We start from the raw sequence: 15,974 nt of genomic DNA, 5'->3' as shown, positions 1-15,974 counted from the left end.
CTCCACCTCTACCACTTCTTGTAGTCACCGTCATAGCATGGCTCGTATTGTTCCCACCTGTCGGGTTTACTACCATATCACTTGGTAGTGCCCCCTTAGGGTGAGTGTTCAAAGCTTGAGAAATTTGGCCAAGTTGGACTTCCAAGTTGCGGATAGAAGTGTTGTGGGAGGCTAATTGGGCATCGGAGTCGACATTTTTCTTCATCATTTGCTCGAACATTGTTTCAATCCATCCCATCTCATTTTTGGAAGAACTAGGACCTTGTGATGGATATGGAGGCGGGTTGTTCGGTTGTTGATACATCGGGGCCTTTGAAAGCCCGACCCCCGATTCCCTTGATTATTGTTGTTCCAACCCCCTTGATTGTTATTGCCTCCCTAATTACTATTTTTGTTGCCACCCCAATTGCCTTGATTTCCCCAATTTTGATTGTTGTTGTTCCCCCAATTGCCTTGGTTGTTATTGTTGCCACTATTCCAATTTCCTTGTTGACCTTGATTGCCCCAATTTCTTTGGTTTCCCTGTGATCTCCACTGTTGTTGATTTGGAGCATTTCCCCATTGACCTTGATAATTGTTGACATATTGAACCTCTTCACTTTGATCATCATATGAATCATCTTGATTGTACCCACTACCACTTTGCTCAAATTGATCCGGATTGTTTTTATCTTGTTGACCTCGTTGCCTTCTCTTGTTGATCATCGTATTCACTCTTTCCATGGCATTTACTTGTTTTGGCCCTTGAACTTGTTATAAATGAGCTTTGGCCAATTGGTTCATGGTAGTAGTCAACTCGGCTATAGCTTGGTTGTGGTTATATAGCTCCTTGTGTAAGTGAATAACGTTAGGATCACCTTGTGGTACATTAGCTCTACTTTGACATGCCGAAGAGGTATCCACCATCTCATCAAGTGTTTCACATGCTTCGACGTATGGCGTGTTCATGAAGTTCCCCACGGCGAGTTGGTTAACCACACATTGGTTTGTCGTGTTGATTCCCCGCTGGAATGTTTGTTGGATCATGTCTTCGGTCATATCATTATTTGGACATTCTTTAACCATCGTCTGATACCTTTCCCAAATCTCATGTAGCGGTTCATTTGGATCTTGTTTAAAAGTAAGGATCTCATCTCTTAGCGTCACCATATGTCCCGGAGAAAAGAACTTTGCGATGAAATTCTCGGCCAACTCATCCCAAGTAGGGATGGAATGGTTGGGTAACCTTTCTAGCCAATCCAAAGCCTTCCCCCTTAGAAAAAATGGGAAAAGCCTTAACCTCAATGTGTCCTCGGAGACATTAGTTTGCTCGCTCCCCAGCACGTGTCAACAAAACCTTTGAGATGCTTATAAGCATTTTACTGTGGAGCTCTGGTGAAGAAACTCCTCTATTCCAACAATGTAAGCATGACATTGGTTATTTGGAAGTTGCCCGCCCTAATCCGGGGCGGGACTATTCCACTTGTATAGCCTTCATTGGGTAACACCCGATATGCTGCCCTTGGAGGAGGTGGGGGAGGGTTTGGAATGTTGTCATTAGGTGGACGACCCCTCCTTTGTACTTGAGGTTCGGGTTGAATCTCATCCACATGATCATCATCTACCTCCTCCCCTAAAGGCAAATTTCTGAGGGCTTCGTTGTTAAGATCCATTTGGTACCTAAAAGCAATTAACACACAAATTAGAAAAATGGAAGGAAAGAAAAAGAAAACACACAAATACTTAGATATGTAGCTAAAATCGTCTAACTCCCCGAAAACGGCACCAAAAATTGATCGGGTCCAAGCCTGCACTACTATTAAGTAGCGAGGGTGGTCGATGCAGTTTTACCCAACTAGGTCGGGATCGAATCCACAGGGAGTTAATTTGCTTGGAATTAGATTTATATATAAGTCCAGATGCGGGTTTTGCTCTTAATTACACTTCCACACATGTTTGGTTTGATTCTCCCTCTCATTCTATTCTATTGCATGCAATATTTGAAACTAAGTATAATGTTTTTGTTGTTGATTTTCAAGGGTTTAAAACGAACTAGGGTAGTGATTTTCACCTAAGTGGATATCTAATTGGTAGCAAGAATCTAAGGCAATTATGTGATTAGTTGGGGTCGTAATATTGCTATCACACGCGGGTACTCACTCTATACCTCTCGGTAGTTTGAGTGATTTTGCCCAATTTGGCTTTCTCAAGTCCAAATGGGTATTTATGCAATTCAAGTTATATTAGCTCAAGTCGTGTATTACTATCACTAGGTTTAACCCTTTAATTGGGGCTATCAATTTCTTGAGTTCACCCCATTTCCTTATTAGCCTAGTTTTCCTAGACTTAGTCCCTCTTTCTCAAGTAGAGACTAAGTCATAAAGGCATGAATCAGTGTTTGCAACCACTAATTCTAAAGTTCTAGGAAGAACTAGGTTAAATATCACTAACCCATACACATTCAAGCCCTAAAATTCAATACCCATCAAATACCTATACTAGAGTTGGGTCACAACCCTAGCTATGGGTTTAGCTACTCATGGAAATAACAGAAATTAAAGATAAAAAGAAGATAAAATTCATAATACTAGATTAAAAGATGAAAATCTAATGTTAATAGATGAATCTAGTACAAAATTTCCAAAAGCAGTAAAGTTAGCCGTCTCAGTGCTCCTCTAATACATAACATGACCTAAAAATGTCAAAAAGATCTATTTATACTAAGCTGAAATTTCCGGACAAAAATACCCCTACAGAGGTTGTGCGGCCGCGTAATTCTGAGCGTGGCCGCATTCTTGCTTTCGCGGCCACGTAATTCTGACTGCAGTTCGCATTCTTCAAATCTGGATCTGGGTTGAGCTGAGTTTCGCGGACCACATAGTTTCAATCGCGGCCGCATGAAGGACTTCTGCGGCCGTACAATTTTGACGCGGACCGCGCTTGTCATTTAGCCTAAAAATACAACTCTCTGAATCTCCCTTTTCGCGGACTGCGTATTTCTGATTGCGGCCACATTGTGGCTTTTGTGGCCGCACAATATTTGTGTGGTCCGCATTTCAGATCTTTTAGCCCAGTCTTGGTTTTTGTTCAAGTTTTGACTCCTTTATGAGTTGATTATGACTCCTTTTGCTCATTTTGAACAATTCCTGCAAGCAAGCATATTACATTAGTTTCTGAAAATACCTTCACGCATTTTTGGCTCAAAACACCAGTAAAAAAGAGCAAATAATAGGTTAAAATCCCTACTTATCAGGCATGCTTCCGTTTCACGGACGAGGCCTGCTTCTATGCCTTTTCCAACTCGGCTCGGAGAATTGGAAGGTCCTTGAGGGCCTCGTCTTGTTGTTCACAAAGGACCATGTACATGTCCTTCTTTCGGACCTGCGCTTTGAGCTCGAACTCGAGCTGGCTGATTTCCATTCGAGACCGAAGGAAGCTTTCATGGTGGAGCACCGGAGCCTGAAAAATAACAAGGCCATTAAAACATGCTAAAACTCAGCAAAACGTAAAGAATACAAGGAGTAGATGCCTTACCCGGTTCGGTGCCTATTGCGCCTCGTTGAAGAAGCTCAATATGCCTACTTTGTTCATCTTCGCCCGGTCCTCTTCGGTGACTAGGCAACAAGATAGCTGGCCATACCCATCGGGGTGGACAGCGCCCGGGCATCCGCCGGGATTGTAAGAATGACCATTTTTTTACGATCGGGATCCACACTCGGGGCAGGGAATTGCCTCACTAGCTTCACGCTCGAACTCGCTCACCACCCCCGATGGCACGTCCTTTTTTGGGACCTCTAGGTGACCAAGCTCGGGAATAGTCCTCCAACGCGCTCATGCCCATGTCGTCGAAGAACATGTTGAGGTCGTCATCATTTGTGCCCGGTGCCATCTCGTTTGATTTTCTTTATCGGCTTGAGCCTCTTCAAGCATGGAATCGGTATGGGATGGCGTTTCCACAATGTCAATGACACAGGCTACCTCTTTCGGGGCAGGAACGGCTTCGAGAGGCCGTGACCTCCGATTCTCCTTCTGGTTCCCGAGCTAGAGGAGAATCGACCTCTCGACCACCTTCCTCGATCGTCGCCTGCTCTCCCGTGTTGTTGGTCAACCCATGAGTAATGAACTCCAGATCGTCGTCCTTAGGGTAATCCCTGAGCTGGAAGAGGGAATCGGGGTCTGGTACCCTGGATTTGATGTTCTTTTTGCTGCTTTTCCAAACCCGAACAACAACCCTCTTCTTCTTTACCTCGGCGTCCAGGAAGCCAGAGGATTTCCTCTTTTTCTTTTTCTCCTCCTTTGCGGCAGCTACGGGCTGTCTCGAAGCGGAGTGTTCAGCAAGCGAGGACGGGGTCTCGTCCTCATCCAATGGCCGAAGCTCGATGGTTTTGGGAAAACCTGTGAAAGGTAAAAAGACTTAGCAAATATAAATGTTATGTAAATGTAATTATTCGGGTAAGAGACTCACCATGGGAACAAGACTCCCACATACCCCTCAAGAGCTTGCGCCATTCGTGCTCGAAGTAAGATATTTATTTGCAAATCCCCTCGATCCACTCCTTGAAGTGGGAGATTGCACTGTGAACTTGGGTGACCGCTGCACAATGGCAGACACATGTAATAAGAAAAGGAACAAAAGGAAATAGCAAGAACTCGAGAAGGAGAAGACTTACAGGATGAGTTCCACTTTTCAGGTAATGGTAGAAATTCGGGGGGAATGAGGTCTTTGATTTTCACCCGAACGTACCTCCCTTGCCAACCTCGATCTCGAGCTTCATCAATGCTCGAGAATGGAGCTTTACTTGCTCGACGGATGAGCTTGATCAACCCCCCTCAGAAGATTCGGGGACTGTAGAGATGAAGCAGGTGGTTGAGGGTGAACTAAGGTGCTTCAGTGTTGTTTACGAAGTGGCGTAGGAGAATTACTATCCTCCAAAAGGACAGGTGAATCCGCCCAAGGAAGACCTTGTACCTTTAACAGAACCCGTTGATTATAGGGTCCAACGAGGCGAGCGTGAAGGGTAAGTGCAAACTCTTAAGTACCCCTCCACATGAGTGCTGATGACCTCATTTGATCCTGGAACGACCACCTCATTGCCCTCCCAGTTGTAGTCCACCCGGACTGTGGGGAGTATATCTTCGGTGATAGAGGATATATACCTCCATACCCCTTGCCTCGGTCTTGCTTACTGGAAGCCTTCTCGACTTTAAAGTCATTTTCGTTGGAACAACCCCTGGAACGGAACTCTTCAAAGGAGGATCCGAGACCACCTCAGGAACGGATACCTCGACATTTGCGGCCGGGTGGAAAGTTGAAGGAGCGGTTTGTTGAGACACAGATTTTAAAGTTTTTACCATCGGATTTTGGAAAATATGAAGGTTTGAAATTGGGGATGAAGATTTGAATATGGGGATGAAGATGCGAAGATCTGGTTTGGAGGTTTGAAGATTTGAAGATGAAATTATGAAGATCTAGAAAGCAGCGTATAAAGATTTGAAGAGTTTAGAATTAAGTTTAGAATTCGAAGGTAAATCGAACAGCTCTGAAATCAAAAAGAAAAAAGTGAAAAAGGGTCGGAGTTTTTATAGAGGAAAAGAGTAATCAGTTACGTGACGTTTCGAATTCGTGGACAGTCAACCGGTGGTTGACACGTGTCCGAAGTCTGAACGACGCGACTGATGGAATGTTTCGCTGACCCGTTAACCTGGTTGTAACATACGAAAAAAAGGAACCGGGGTTAATTCATTGCTTTTCGTCGCTTCGATAAACCTACTCTCTAGAAAACGAGGGGACTATCTGTGTACGGGTAAAATCGGGGGCAAGGTTTCCCCGGATTCCCTGGTGAGAGAACGAAGTTGGAAGCATGGATCGACATGATTATAATCGAGGTCGAGAACCCCTAGTATCGACACCCGGAAAGAATGAACGATGTGTTAGAGTTCAGACACGATAAGGTGACATACCCGGACCAAGTATGGCTTATGTACCTCAGGAGACACGGTGAACGGTTATGCATGACGTAATAGGGGATCGTAATATTCGCCCTCAACCGGATTTTACGGCACAAATCCCATTTGGTGTTCATTATAGATCAATAATTACCGGAAAAACAAGATTTTTACTTGTTTTAGACTTGTACTAGAATTGAAATTCTCCTACTATATACTAGTCTGGTACATTTTAACACGCATTTCAAAGCAATAAAAGTCTACTTTTGTCCTCTAGCTATGGTTCACGGCATTATACACTTGTTCTTTTTGGCACGCGCGATGAGCTAGTACCGACGAGTTCTACTTTTCAATCTAAGATTAGGCTTAGTCATTACATTGCGATTGGTTTGATAATTTATTTTGTCTTTAATTCATCTATTTGTCATTCTTAACTATTCGTGTTGAATTAAACCACGTATCCTTTAATTTGCGTACAAATTTAGTTGTTACTCATTTTTGGGGTAAACAACATGCTTTATTGATTTGGTGAAAATTCGGAATGCAATTAAATTTTTACGCTAATTGTATTATAGGCAAAGATTAAGTTTGAAAATGTAATGTTACGATTACAACTCTATATCGGGAAAGCCTTCGATAGATGTCTATTTCAAAAGTTTAATAATAGGAGTATATGTTATCTATAGAGTTGAATTTTAATGACTACTTGTAAAGTAGTTGGATAGTGAGATTCTTGCCGACTCCTCGTCTAAAAGATCCAACGTTTCCCCTCTTCACATCACTTCACACTATCCGTCTCAATATTATGTGCATTCTTTCCTATTAATCTGTACCTATAAAAATATTATTTTTGATATTTTGAAATAATTTAACTTTAAATATTATATTTTACTATTAATGTCTAAAACTTACTTTAGATCACAAATTTTTCTTTAAATTTCGAGTCAAGTTGAACAATGTGTCACATAAATTAGAACCGAGGGGTATTTATTAAGCCGTCTTGAAGGCAATTATTGCCAGCCAAGCAGCCTTAGGGTTTTATTGACTTTTTCTCAATCAGAAAAATTACCTTACCATATTCCTTATAAACGGCTTTTCATATTCTTGTTCTTGTGTTAGAGAGCATTCATTTCCTTCTTATTATAGAAGGTGTTACAAATAATACCTAGAGGGATATTATACACAACAATGGACTTCATATGTACAGCTTTGGCCTTTCTTCTCTCAGTTTTCATCTTATTATTCACACGAAAAACCAAATATAATCTTCCTCCAGGACCACCGGGTTGGCCGGTAGTCGGTAACCTTTTCCAAATAGCTAGTTCTGGTAAGCAATTTTTCGAATATGTAAGAGAGCTCAAACCTAAATATGGCGCCATTTTCACGCTCAAAATGGGTGCTCGTACTATGATTGTTGTTAGCAGTGCTGACTTGGCTTATGAAGCTTTAATTGAAAAGGGTCAAATTTTTGCTACCCGCCCGAGTGAGACCCCGACCCGAACCATTTTCAGTTGCAATAAATTCAGTGTCAATGCAGCAATTTACGGGCCACTTTGGCGATCCCTAAGAAAAAATATGGTCCAAAATATGCTTAGTTCGAGTAGAGTGAAAGAGTTTCGTGATTGTAGAGAAATGGCAATGGATAAGTTGATTGAAAGGATACATGCAGATGCTAAGGCTAATAACGACATCGTTTGGGTGCTGAAAAACGCCCGATTCGCGGTGTTTTATATACTTTTGGCTATGTGTTTTGGTGTTGAAATGGATGAGAAAATGATTGAAACCGTTGATCAAATGATGAAGGATGTGTTGATGGAGCTTCATCCAAGAATAGATGATTTTCTTCCTATATTGAGCTTGTTTGTTGGTTATAAACAACGTAAGAGGGTTCACGAAGTTCGCAAGCGACAAATAGAAACACTTGTCCCTTTGATCGAGAAACGTCGAAGAGCTATACAAAATCCTGGGTCCGACAAGACAGCTGCCTCGTTTTCGTACCTAGACACTTTATTTGATGTTAAGGTCGAAGGTAATGTTGAATTACATGATCATTTTAACTAAAAGTTTGAACTGTTCGAGAGAATATACTTATGTTTACTTAATTATATTTTCGACAGGTAAAAAATCAGGACCAACGAATTCGGAGCTTGTAACACTATGTTCCGAGTTCTTGAACGGTGGGACCGACACAACCGCTACCGCAATAGAGTGGGCCATAGGGAGGATGATCGAAAATCCAAGCATACAGAAGAGAATATACGAAGAGATTAGAAATACAGTGGGTGACAAAAAGGTTGATGAAAAGGATATGGATAAGATGCCTTATTTAAACGCCGTCGTAAAGGAGCTTTTACGTAAACATCCTCCTACGTACGTTACATTTACCCATGCAGTAACGGAGCCAACAACATTGGGTGGGTATGACATACCCACAAATGCTAATGTGGAGTTTTTCATACCCGGGATCTCTCATGACCCGAAAGTTTGGTCCGACCCCGAAAAGTTTGACCCAGATAGGTTTCTATCCGGACGGGAGGACGCTGATATAACGGGTGTGACCGGAGTGAAGATGATGCCTTTCGGGGTAGGGCGGAGAATTTGCCCGGGTTTGGGTCTGGGAATGGTGCATATTAATTTGATGTTGGCCCGAATGGTTCAAGAGTTTGAATGGTCCGCTTACCCGGAAAATAGCAAAGTGGATTTTACTGAGAAACTGCAATTTACTGTGGTGATGAAAAATCCTTTAAGAGCTAAGGTCAAGCCAAGAATGTAAGTGGTGTAATTCATTAACATTATAAGTCCAAAAATAAGCTTAAAATATTTTTGCATGTATTTTTTTTTTTTTTGTTTGGAAAATTTCTGTTTGATTGGTTTGTGGGGAAAAAGATGGTGACATTCTCAATACTCATCTTTCATCTTTATAGCCTAATCTTGTGAAAGTAATTTCTATTTGTCAGCATTTGTTTTAAAGTTGACATGTCAAGAACGGAATATAGAGAAAAGAACAAGATAAATGCCTTAGAGCTTATGACACTTGTTTATTAATTTTCTTTTCATTTGACTATTTATTCCCTTGTAACTTATATCAACCAGACCCCTCAAGTTTTCTGAGTATAATCACCTCAGTTTAAACCAGAAACGTTTTAGTTTCTATAATTAAATCACAAGTTCTAGTATGGGTTATTGGGCAGAAATGGATTCACGATTTGAAATTTATGTGTTCTGAAGTTTAGTTTATTGGGCAGAAATGAATTCAGGATTTGAAGTTTATGTGTTCTGAAGTTTAGTTTATTGGGCAGAAATGGATCCAGGATTTGAAATTTATGGGATCTGAAGTATATTATATATACTTTTGTACTCAGTGGAATTATCAACAATTATATAGGATTTGGACCATGTTACTGAGTTCTACTAAACCCATACTCTTTTCGCTAATTCCGCCCCTGTTATTATCGAAACAATTAACAAGCACTAGTAAAGACAGGGCCATTTCCTAGCAAAACTGACCTAATAATTGGCCGTTTTAAAGGATTACCGACAAAAGATCGACTAAGTCTGGTGGGCTAAAAGAAAGTTGATCGGTATAAAAATCGATCGACACAGTCGGCGTATTGAATTTTAATTATACCGGTATATTTTCTGACGTTAGATCCAAAATTGTCTAAAAGATTAACCTTATCAGTCAATATTATAAAACCGATCAAATTATGCAATTATAAAATATACTATCTGCGAATTGAACTGAGGGTTGTACCATTACAAAAGACTATTCTACTACTAGACCACTAGTATTTGTTGATCTAAGACTTTCGCTTTTTGTTTATACTCTTCAACCGCATTTTGCACGAAAATAATGGATTGAGTTGGTCGGTTTTCTTTTAAAATAAATTAAATAACCGACCGTGTCAATTGGTTTTTTAAATGAATTGACCGAAGATTTGACCAAGTCGGTCGATTTTATGAATATAATTTTAATTTATGTTAAACAAAAATCCAACTGAGTCGGTCATTTTTCTGATCGGTCAGTATTTTCGATCGACTTGATGGGTAGGCTTCACTCAGAAAAGAGCGTTTTTTGGTAAAGAAAAGTATCGGCCGGGGTCATGTGAGTCTTAATTTTTATAAAGGAGCACGAGTTTTAGTAAGTTACTAGTACCCTCGCGGATGCGCGGACACTAATCATGTCAAATATTTAAGTTATTTGGATTGTATGTAAATAATCTTAAAATTTACACTTTTTCAGTAAATATAGATAATCATTGGATATTAACTAGATGAAAAAAATAACCATTTCTCTATTTTTCTCTTTAGATATCATTCTTGCCGGTGTCATTGGATCCTAAAAATTGTCAAGAAGCAAAATAATAACTCATATTTATGGCAAAACAATCAAATATTGAGAAATGAATGACTCTTTGGATAAGACTTAACTCTTTTACTACTANAAGTAAGCCAAACACCCTTTTCCAACCATGTGCTGAGCCTTCAGGAAAGAAATAACCCTGCTAGGCATATCAACTGTGGAACCCTTCCACTCCAATCTCGGCGATCCTGGCATCGCTAGTGCAACTGTCTTGGCATGGAAATCAAGGACGGCGTGATATGGAGATAACCAATCCATGCCTAGGATGACCTCAAAATCAATCATATCGAGCAACAAAAGATTAGCTCTAGTCTCGAGACCACAGAAAGTGACCACACAGGACCGGTAGATCCGATCCACAACCACAGAATCACCCACAGGAGTGGACACATGAACAAGAACACCCAAGGGCTCAGGAGAAATAACCAGGAAGAGAGCGAACAGAGATGATACATATGAGTAAGTAGACCCTGGATCAAATAATACCGAAGCATCCCTACCACCAACGGGAATAATACCTGTGATGACGGCATCTAAGTAAAATCCAACTGAGTCGGTCATTTTTCTGATCGGTCAGTATTTTCGATCGACTTGATGGGTAGGCTTCACTCAGAAAAGAGCGTTTTTTGGTAAAGAAAAGTATCGGCCGGGGTCATGTGAGTCTTAATTTTTATAAAGGAGCACGAGTTTTAGTAAGTTACTAGTACCCTCGCGGATGCGCGGACACTAATCATGTCAAATATTTAAGTTATTTGGATTGTATGTAAATAATCTTAAAATTTACACTTTTTCAGTAAATATAGATAATCATTGGATATTAACTAGATGAAAAAAATAACCATTTCTCTATTTTTCTCTTTAGATATCATTCTTGCCGGTGTCATTGGATCCTAAAAATTGTCAAGAAGCAAAATAATAACTCATATTTATGGCAAAACAATCAAATATTGAGAAATGAATGACTCTTTGGATAAGACTTAACTCTTTTACTACTACTTGAACTCTTATTTGGTGTGTTGATATCTCTTAAAAAATATTTCTTTATTAAAATTTCAGTTTCTAAAATATTATTTTTCAATAATAATTATTTTTTTAATAATGTAATTGAAAATATTATTCTTAATTCAAAACTCATTTTAGTTGGCTATCTAAAAATATAAAAAATTCTTTAGCTAGTGAATTCTTTTTACTCCATTTTGATATTTGACATTAACCATGTTAAATATCTGAGTTATTTGAATTATATGTAAATAACCTTGACATTTAAACCTTCTATACATGAAAAAAGACTAACATTTTCTCAATTCTCGTAGTGTCACGACCCCAAATACCCCGGTCGCGATGGTGCCTATCACAGTACTAGGCAAGCCAATCCAACAATTACCACATCGAATTCTTTTTATAAAAATTATTTTCTAAAACCGATTAAGTCTCAAATTCTTCATATGAAATATATAAACTAACAGAAATATGCGGAAAACCAGTACAAAATATTCTAACACAGCCCGAATCCGGTGTCACTAGTCATGAGCCTCCAAGTACGACCAAATACTGTCTAAATAATACAAAATGAGTGTGAAATACAAAGTACTAAGATAGGAAGGAGGAAGGCAGGGCTGCGAAATTATCAACAATTATATATACTTTTGTACTCAGTGGAATTATCAAAAATTATATAGGATTTGGACCATGTTACTGAGTTCTACTAAACCCATACTCTTTTCGCTAATTCCGCCCCTGTTATTATCGAAACAATTAACAAACACTATTAAAGACAGGGCCATTTCCTAGCGAAACTGACCTAACAATTGGCCGTTTTAAAGGATTACCGACAAAAAAGTCGACTAAGTTTTGTGGGTTGAAAGAAAGTTGATCGGTATAAAAATCGATCGACACAGTCAGCATACTGAATTGTAATTATAACGGTATTTTCTGACATTAGATCCAAAATTTTCTAAAAGATTGACCTTATCAGTCAATATTATAAAACCGATCAAATTATGCAATTATAAAATACACTATCTGCGAATTGAACTGAGGGTTTTACCACTACAAGGGACTATTCTACTACTAGACCACTATTATTTGTTGATCTAAGACTTTCGCTTGAGTTGGTCGGTTTTCTTTTAAAATAAATTAAATTATCGACCGTGTCAATTGGTTTTTCAAATGAATTGACCAAGTCGGTCGATTTTATGAATATAATTTTAATTTATTTTAAACAAAAATCCGACTGAGTCGGTCAATTTTCTGATCGGGCGATATTTTCGACCGCGTTGATCGGTAGGCTTCGCTCAGAAAAGAGCGTCTTTTAATAAAGAAAAGAATCGGCCGGGGTCATGTGAGTCTTAATTTTTATAAAGGAGCACGAGTTTTAGTAAGTTATATTGGTGTTCGCCAGTTACAACCATTGTAAACAACTATTATCTCAAAAGAAATTTTGACTTATGAATGTGGAGGGACCATTGTCATTTTAATGTTCTAGTTTGCAGTTGAACATTTAACACAAATAGTATCATGGGCCTATAGATAAGCATTTGTTCATTGGTCCAATCATGCATTGTCAAGTATTTTCAGCCTTGTGAAATAATGTGAACCACATTTTTGAAACTAATAAAGATAGTATGTCCCAGAACAATCAAACATTACCAAGTTGTTAGCCTGTTTTAGTTGAACTTTGAGCTAGCTGAAAGAGATTGAAGATAGTTTGACATTGACTTTTGACGAGATAATTAACAACTGTTGAACTTTACGCTACAAACTTTAATTTTGTATCCTAAAGACTTGGCTCCTATCGCCAGATCTAGTCATTATTAAAAAACAGTGCAATTTTGTCTATTATTTCCGACCGAAATCGGTCGGAAATTGATAATTTTCGGAAGAATTCCGACCGATTTTAATTGGTCGGAAAGATGATGATTGCATACGTGTACCGACCGAAATCGGTCGGAAATTTCAAAGTGTTGATTGACTGTAAAACTTTAATTTCAGACTGAAATCGGTTGGTAACTATTAAATTTTTTTTTTTCAAATACTGACCGAAATCGATCGGAATTTTTAAAAAATAATAATTTTATTTAAATAAATAATTATTTATAAATTGTAATAAATTGTTAATTTATTTAAAAAATAAATATAAATTCAAAATTTCCGACCGAATTCGGTCAGAAATTTTGAATTTCTGGGATTGAATCGGCCTAGACTATCCTCTATCCGGATAGATATGTCCCTATGAGCGTCTAGGTGTTGAGCCACCCGTGCTTTTAATTCCCTAATACAATTAGGTGTTGAGTTAAACACCAATATTGGTAATCACTAGTAATAGCCCAGATCACTAATAATATCATACACTTTGGTTTGGGCAATCACATCATTAAAATTTATCAGTAATATCTAATGCTTTCTTCCTTATATGTCCACTGTGCTCTACCCCGACATAGGATTTGTCTAAACTCAACTGAACGCTAAATTTGCCAACCAAGTATTGCCCAAGGTTATGTGTGCCATGCAAAGTGCATGCCTCTAGTATTATACATAACAGGCAACCCAACCTACGAGTGATGTTATTCACTTTGCCGAGGTGAAATTTGCTTAGAGTCTTACACCATTTATCTTGTGTCATTCCACAAATTAGGCATAGATAATCGTCTATTGTCTGCATTTAAGTAACGGTTGCTATAATCTTGATATTGTTCATAACATTACAACTGAACCCTATCACACTTCTATTTGCAATACCTCCTATTACAATCTTATGTAATATCTTGTCAATATATTGAACTGTAATTTACGACGTACTAATGCATGAATATACTTATAAAAAAATATGCAATAATTACCACACACAGAGTAAACAAGTGTGTTACAAAATTCAGATCCAACTAGAATACATAACCAGTATGACTATTTGAAAAGGAAAAATAAGAGAGTCCAATATGATTTATTGCAAGAAGTTGGGACTCTTTTTGTACAACAATTGTTAATAAACCATGTGAATGAAAAGTAAGCAAGTCACCGATCTTAAAACAAATATTAATGATACATCATTTTCAATTGGACGTCCAAAAAGTGGTTAGCTGTCACGTAACTTGGCGTCCAAAATTACTAGCATTAAGTATATCCACCAAAATTATAGGTGCACCATAATTGTGGTTTTAATTCGAAAGAATTACAAGAAAATACACATGACTTCACACCATAATAAAAAATGGTCCATGTTTTAAAGGGCGATGTGCATAGATAACAATTAATAACACATGTATTTACTTTAAAGCCACTGTTTTAAATGTCTTTAGTCTTTAGCCACTGCTTTAATGAATTTTTACCCGTCCGGACGAAAATACCCTTCTGCTATAAGGATTTCGCTGATACCTACGCTCCTTATTTACGATTAGCAGCAGCTCAAACTTACGTGCAAACTTACATGCAGAGAATTGCTGTGATCGTCCAAAATTGCAGAAGCTTCTCTTCCGATTTCAAACTAGAGAATTCAACTTTCTCGTCCAAAATTCACCATAAAATTACAGTAAGTTCTAAAGTTTCAGATATCTCTATATGCTTTTGTGTGTTTGTGTGGATTTTTATTTCGTTACTGAAGAATAAGATGCTAGGAATTTGATTTTTTTTTCCTTTTTTGGATTGATAACATTAAGGAAATCGCGTCCTTAACTCTGTGATTGTTCAGTAAATATTGAGGACATAATGTTAAGGATTTGGTATCCTTCCTTAACATGACTGTTGTTCTAAAAAATATTAAGGACAAAGTGTCCTGTGTTTTGCAACTTGTATTAACAAAGTTAAGGACACGATGTCCTTAACTTCATGACTGTTGTTCTAAATACTAAGGACATAGTGTCCTGTATTTGCAAATTATATTGATAAAGTTAAGGACACGATGTCCTTAACTTGACTGCTGTTCTAAATATTAAGGACATAGTGTCCTGTATTTGCAAATTGTATTGATAAACTTTAGGACATAATGTCCTTAACTTCATGACTACTGTATAAAAATTAAGGACATAGTGTCCTGTTTTTGCAACTTGTACTAATAAAGTTTAGGACATGATGTCCTTAACTTCATGACTACTGTGTAAATATTAAGGACATAGTGTCCTGTTTTTGCAATTTTTACTGATAAAGTTTCGGACATGATGACCTTAACTTCATGACTACAGTGTAAATATTAAGGACATAGAGTCCTGTATTTGCAAATTGTATTGATAAAGTTAAGGACATGATGTCCTCAACTTTATGACTGTTGTTTTAAATATTAAGGACATAGTGTCCTGTGTTTTGCGACTTCATGACTGTTGTTCTAACTTCACGATTACTGTATAAATATGTCCTGAATTTTCCATTTTCTTGACTTGCAGGATGGATACAATATGTATTATAGTTGTTTTTAATGGTAGATGGACTGCAGACTATAAGTATCTTGATCATCAAACAAAGCTTGTTCTAGTACCTGAGGCAATTCGATTTGAAGATTTCATTAACCAGGTCTTTGAAGAAATTGAATTGGATAGAGACAAGTTTGAAGCAATGATATCAACCTGGGAACAAGCAAAGGAATGCTTGTATCCAAGATTTAGATCTTCACACATGTATAGAGTTACTAAAAAGTCATTCACTCTTCAAGGGTTGTCATTTCATTGTTGACGTTTCAGAAAGAGTTTTTGGTTCTACA

The 15,974-nt window shown here is 38.2% G+C and overlaps 1 protein-coding gene across 1 annotated transcript; it reads left to right on the top strand.

Annotated features, from left to right (window-relative positions):
- Nucleotides 1-6,914: 6,914 nt before the first annotated feature.
- On the top strand, nucleotides 6,915-8,970 carry LOC109209652 (cytochrome P450 77A1-like). The gene is made up of 2 exons (XM_019372964.1): nucleotides 6,915-7,954; nucleotides 8,043-8,970. Exons 1-2 carry the CDS (start codon nucleotides 7,114-7,116, stop codon nucleotides 8,696-8,698), a joined length of 1,497 nt encoding a protein of 498 aa, XP_019228509.1. The 5' UTR covers nucleotides 6,915-7,113; the 3' UTR covers nucleotides 8,699-8,970.
- Nucleotides 8,971-15,974: the final 7,004 nt, after the last annotated feature.

This window comes from Nicotiana attenuata, unplaced genomic scaffold, assembly GCF_001879085.1.
Source record: "Nicotiana attenuata strain UT unplaced genomic scaffold, NIATTr2, whole genome shotgun sequence".
NCBI classification, from domain to species: Eukaryota; Viridiplantae; Streptophyta; class Magnoliopsida; order Solanales; family Solanaceae; genus Nicotiana; species Nicotiana attenuata.
Note: the sequence above shows the minus strand (reverse complement) of the source record. Positions and strands in the feature narration are given on the sequence as shown.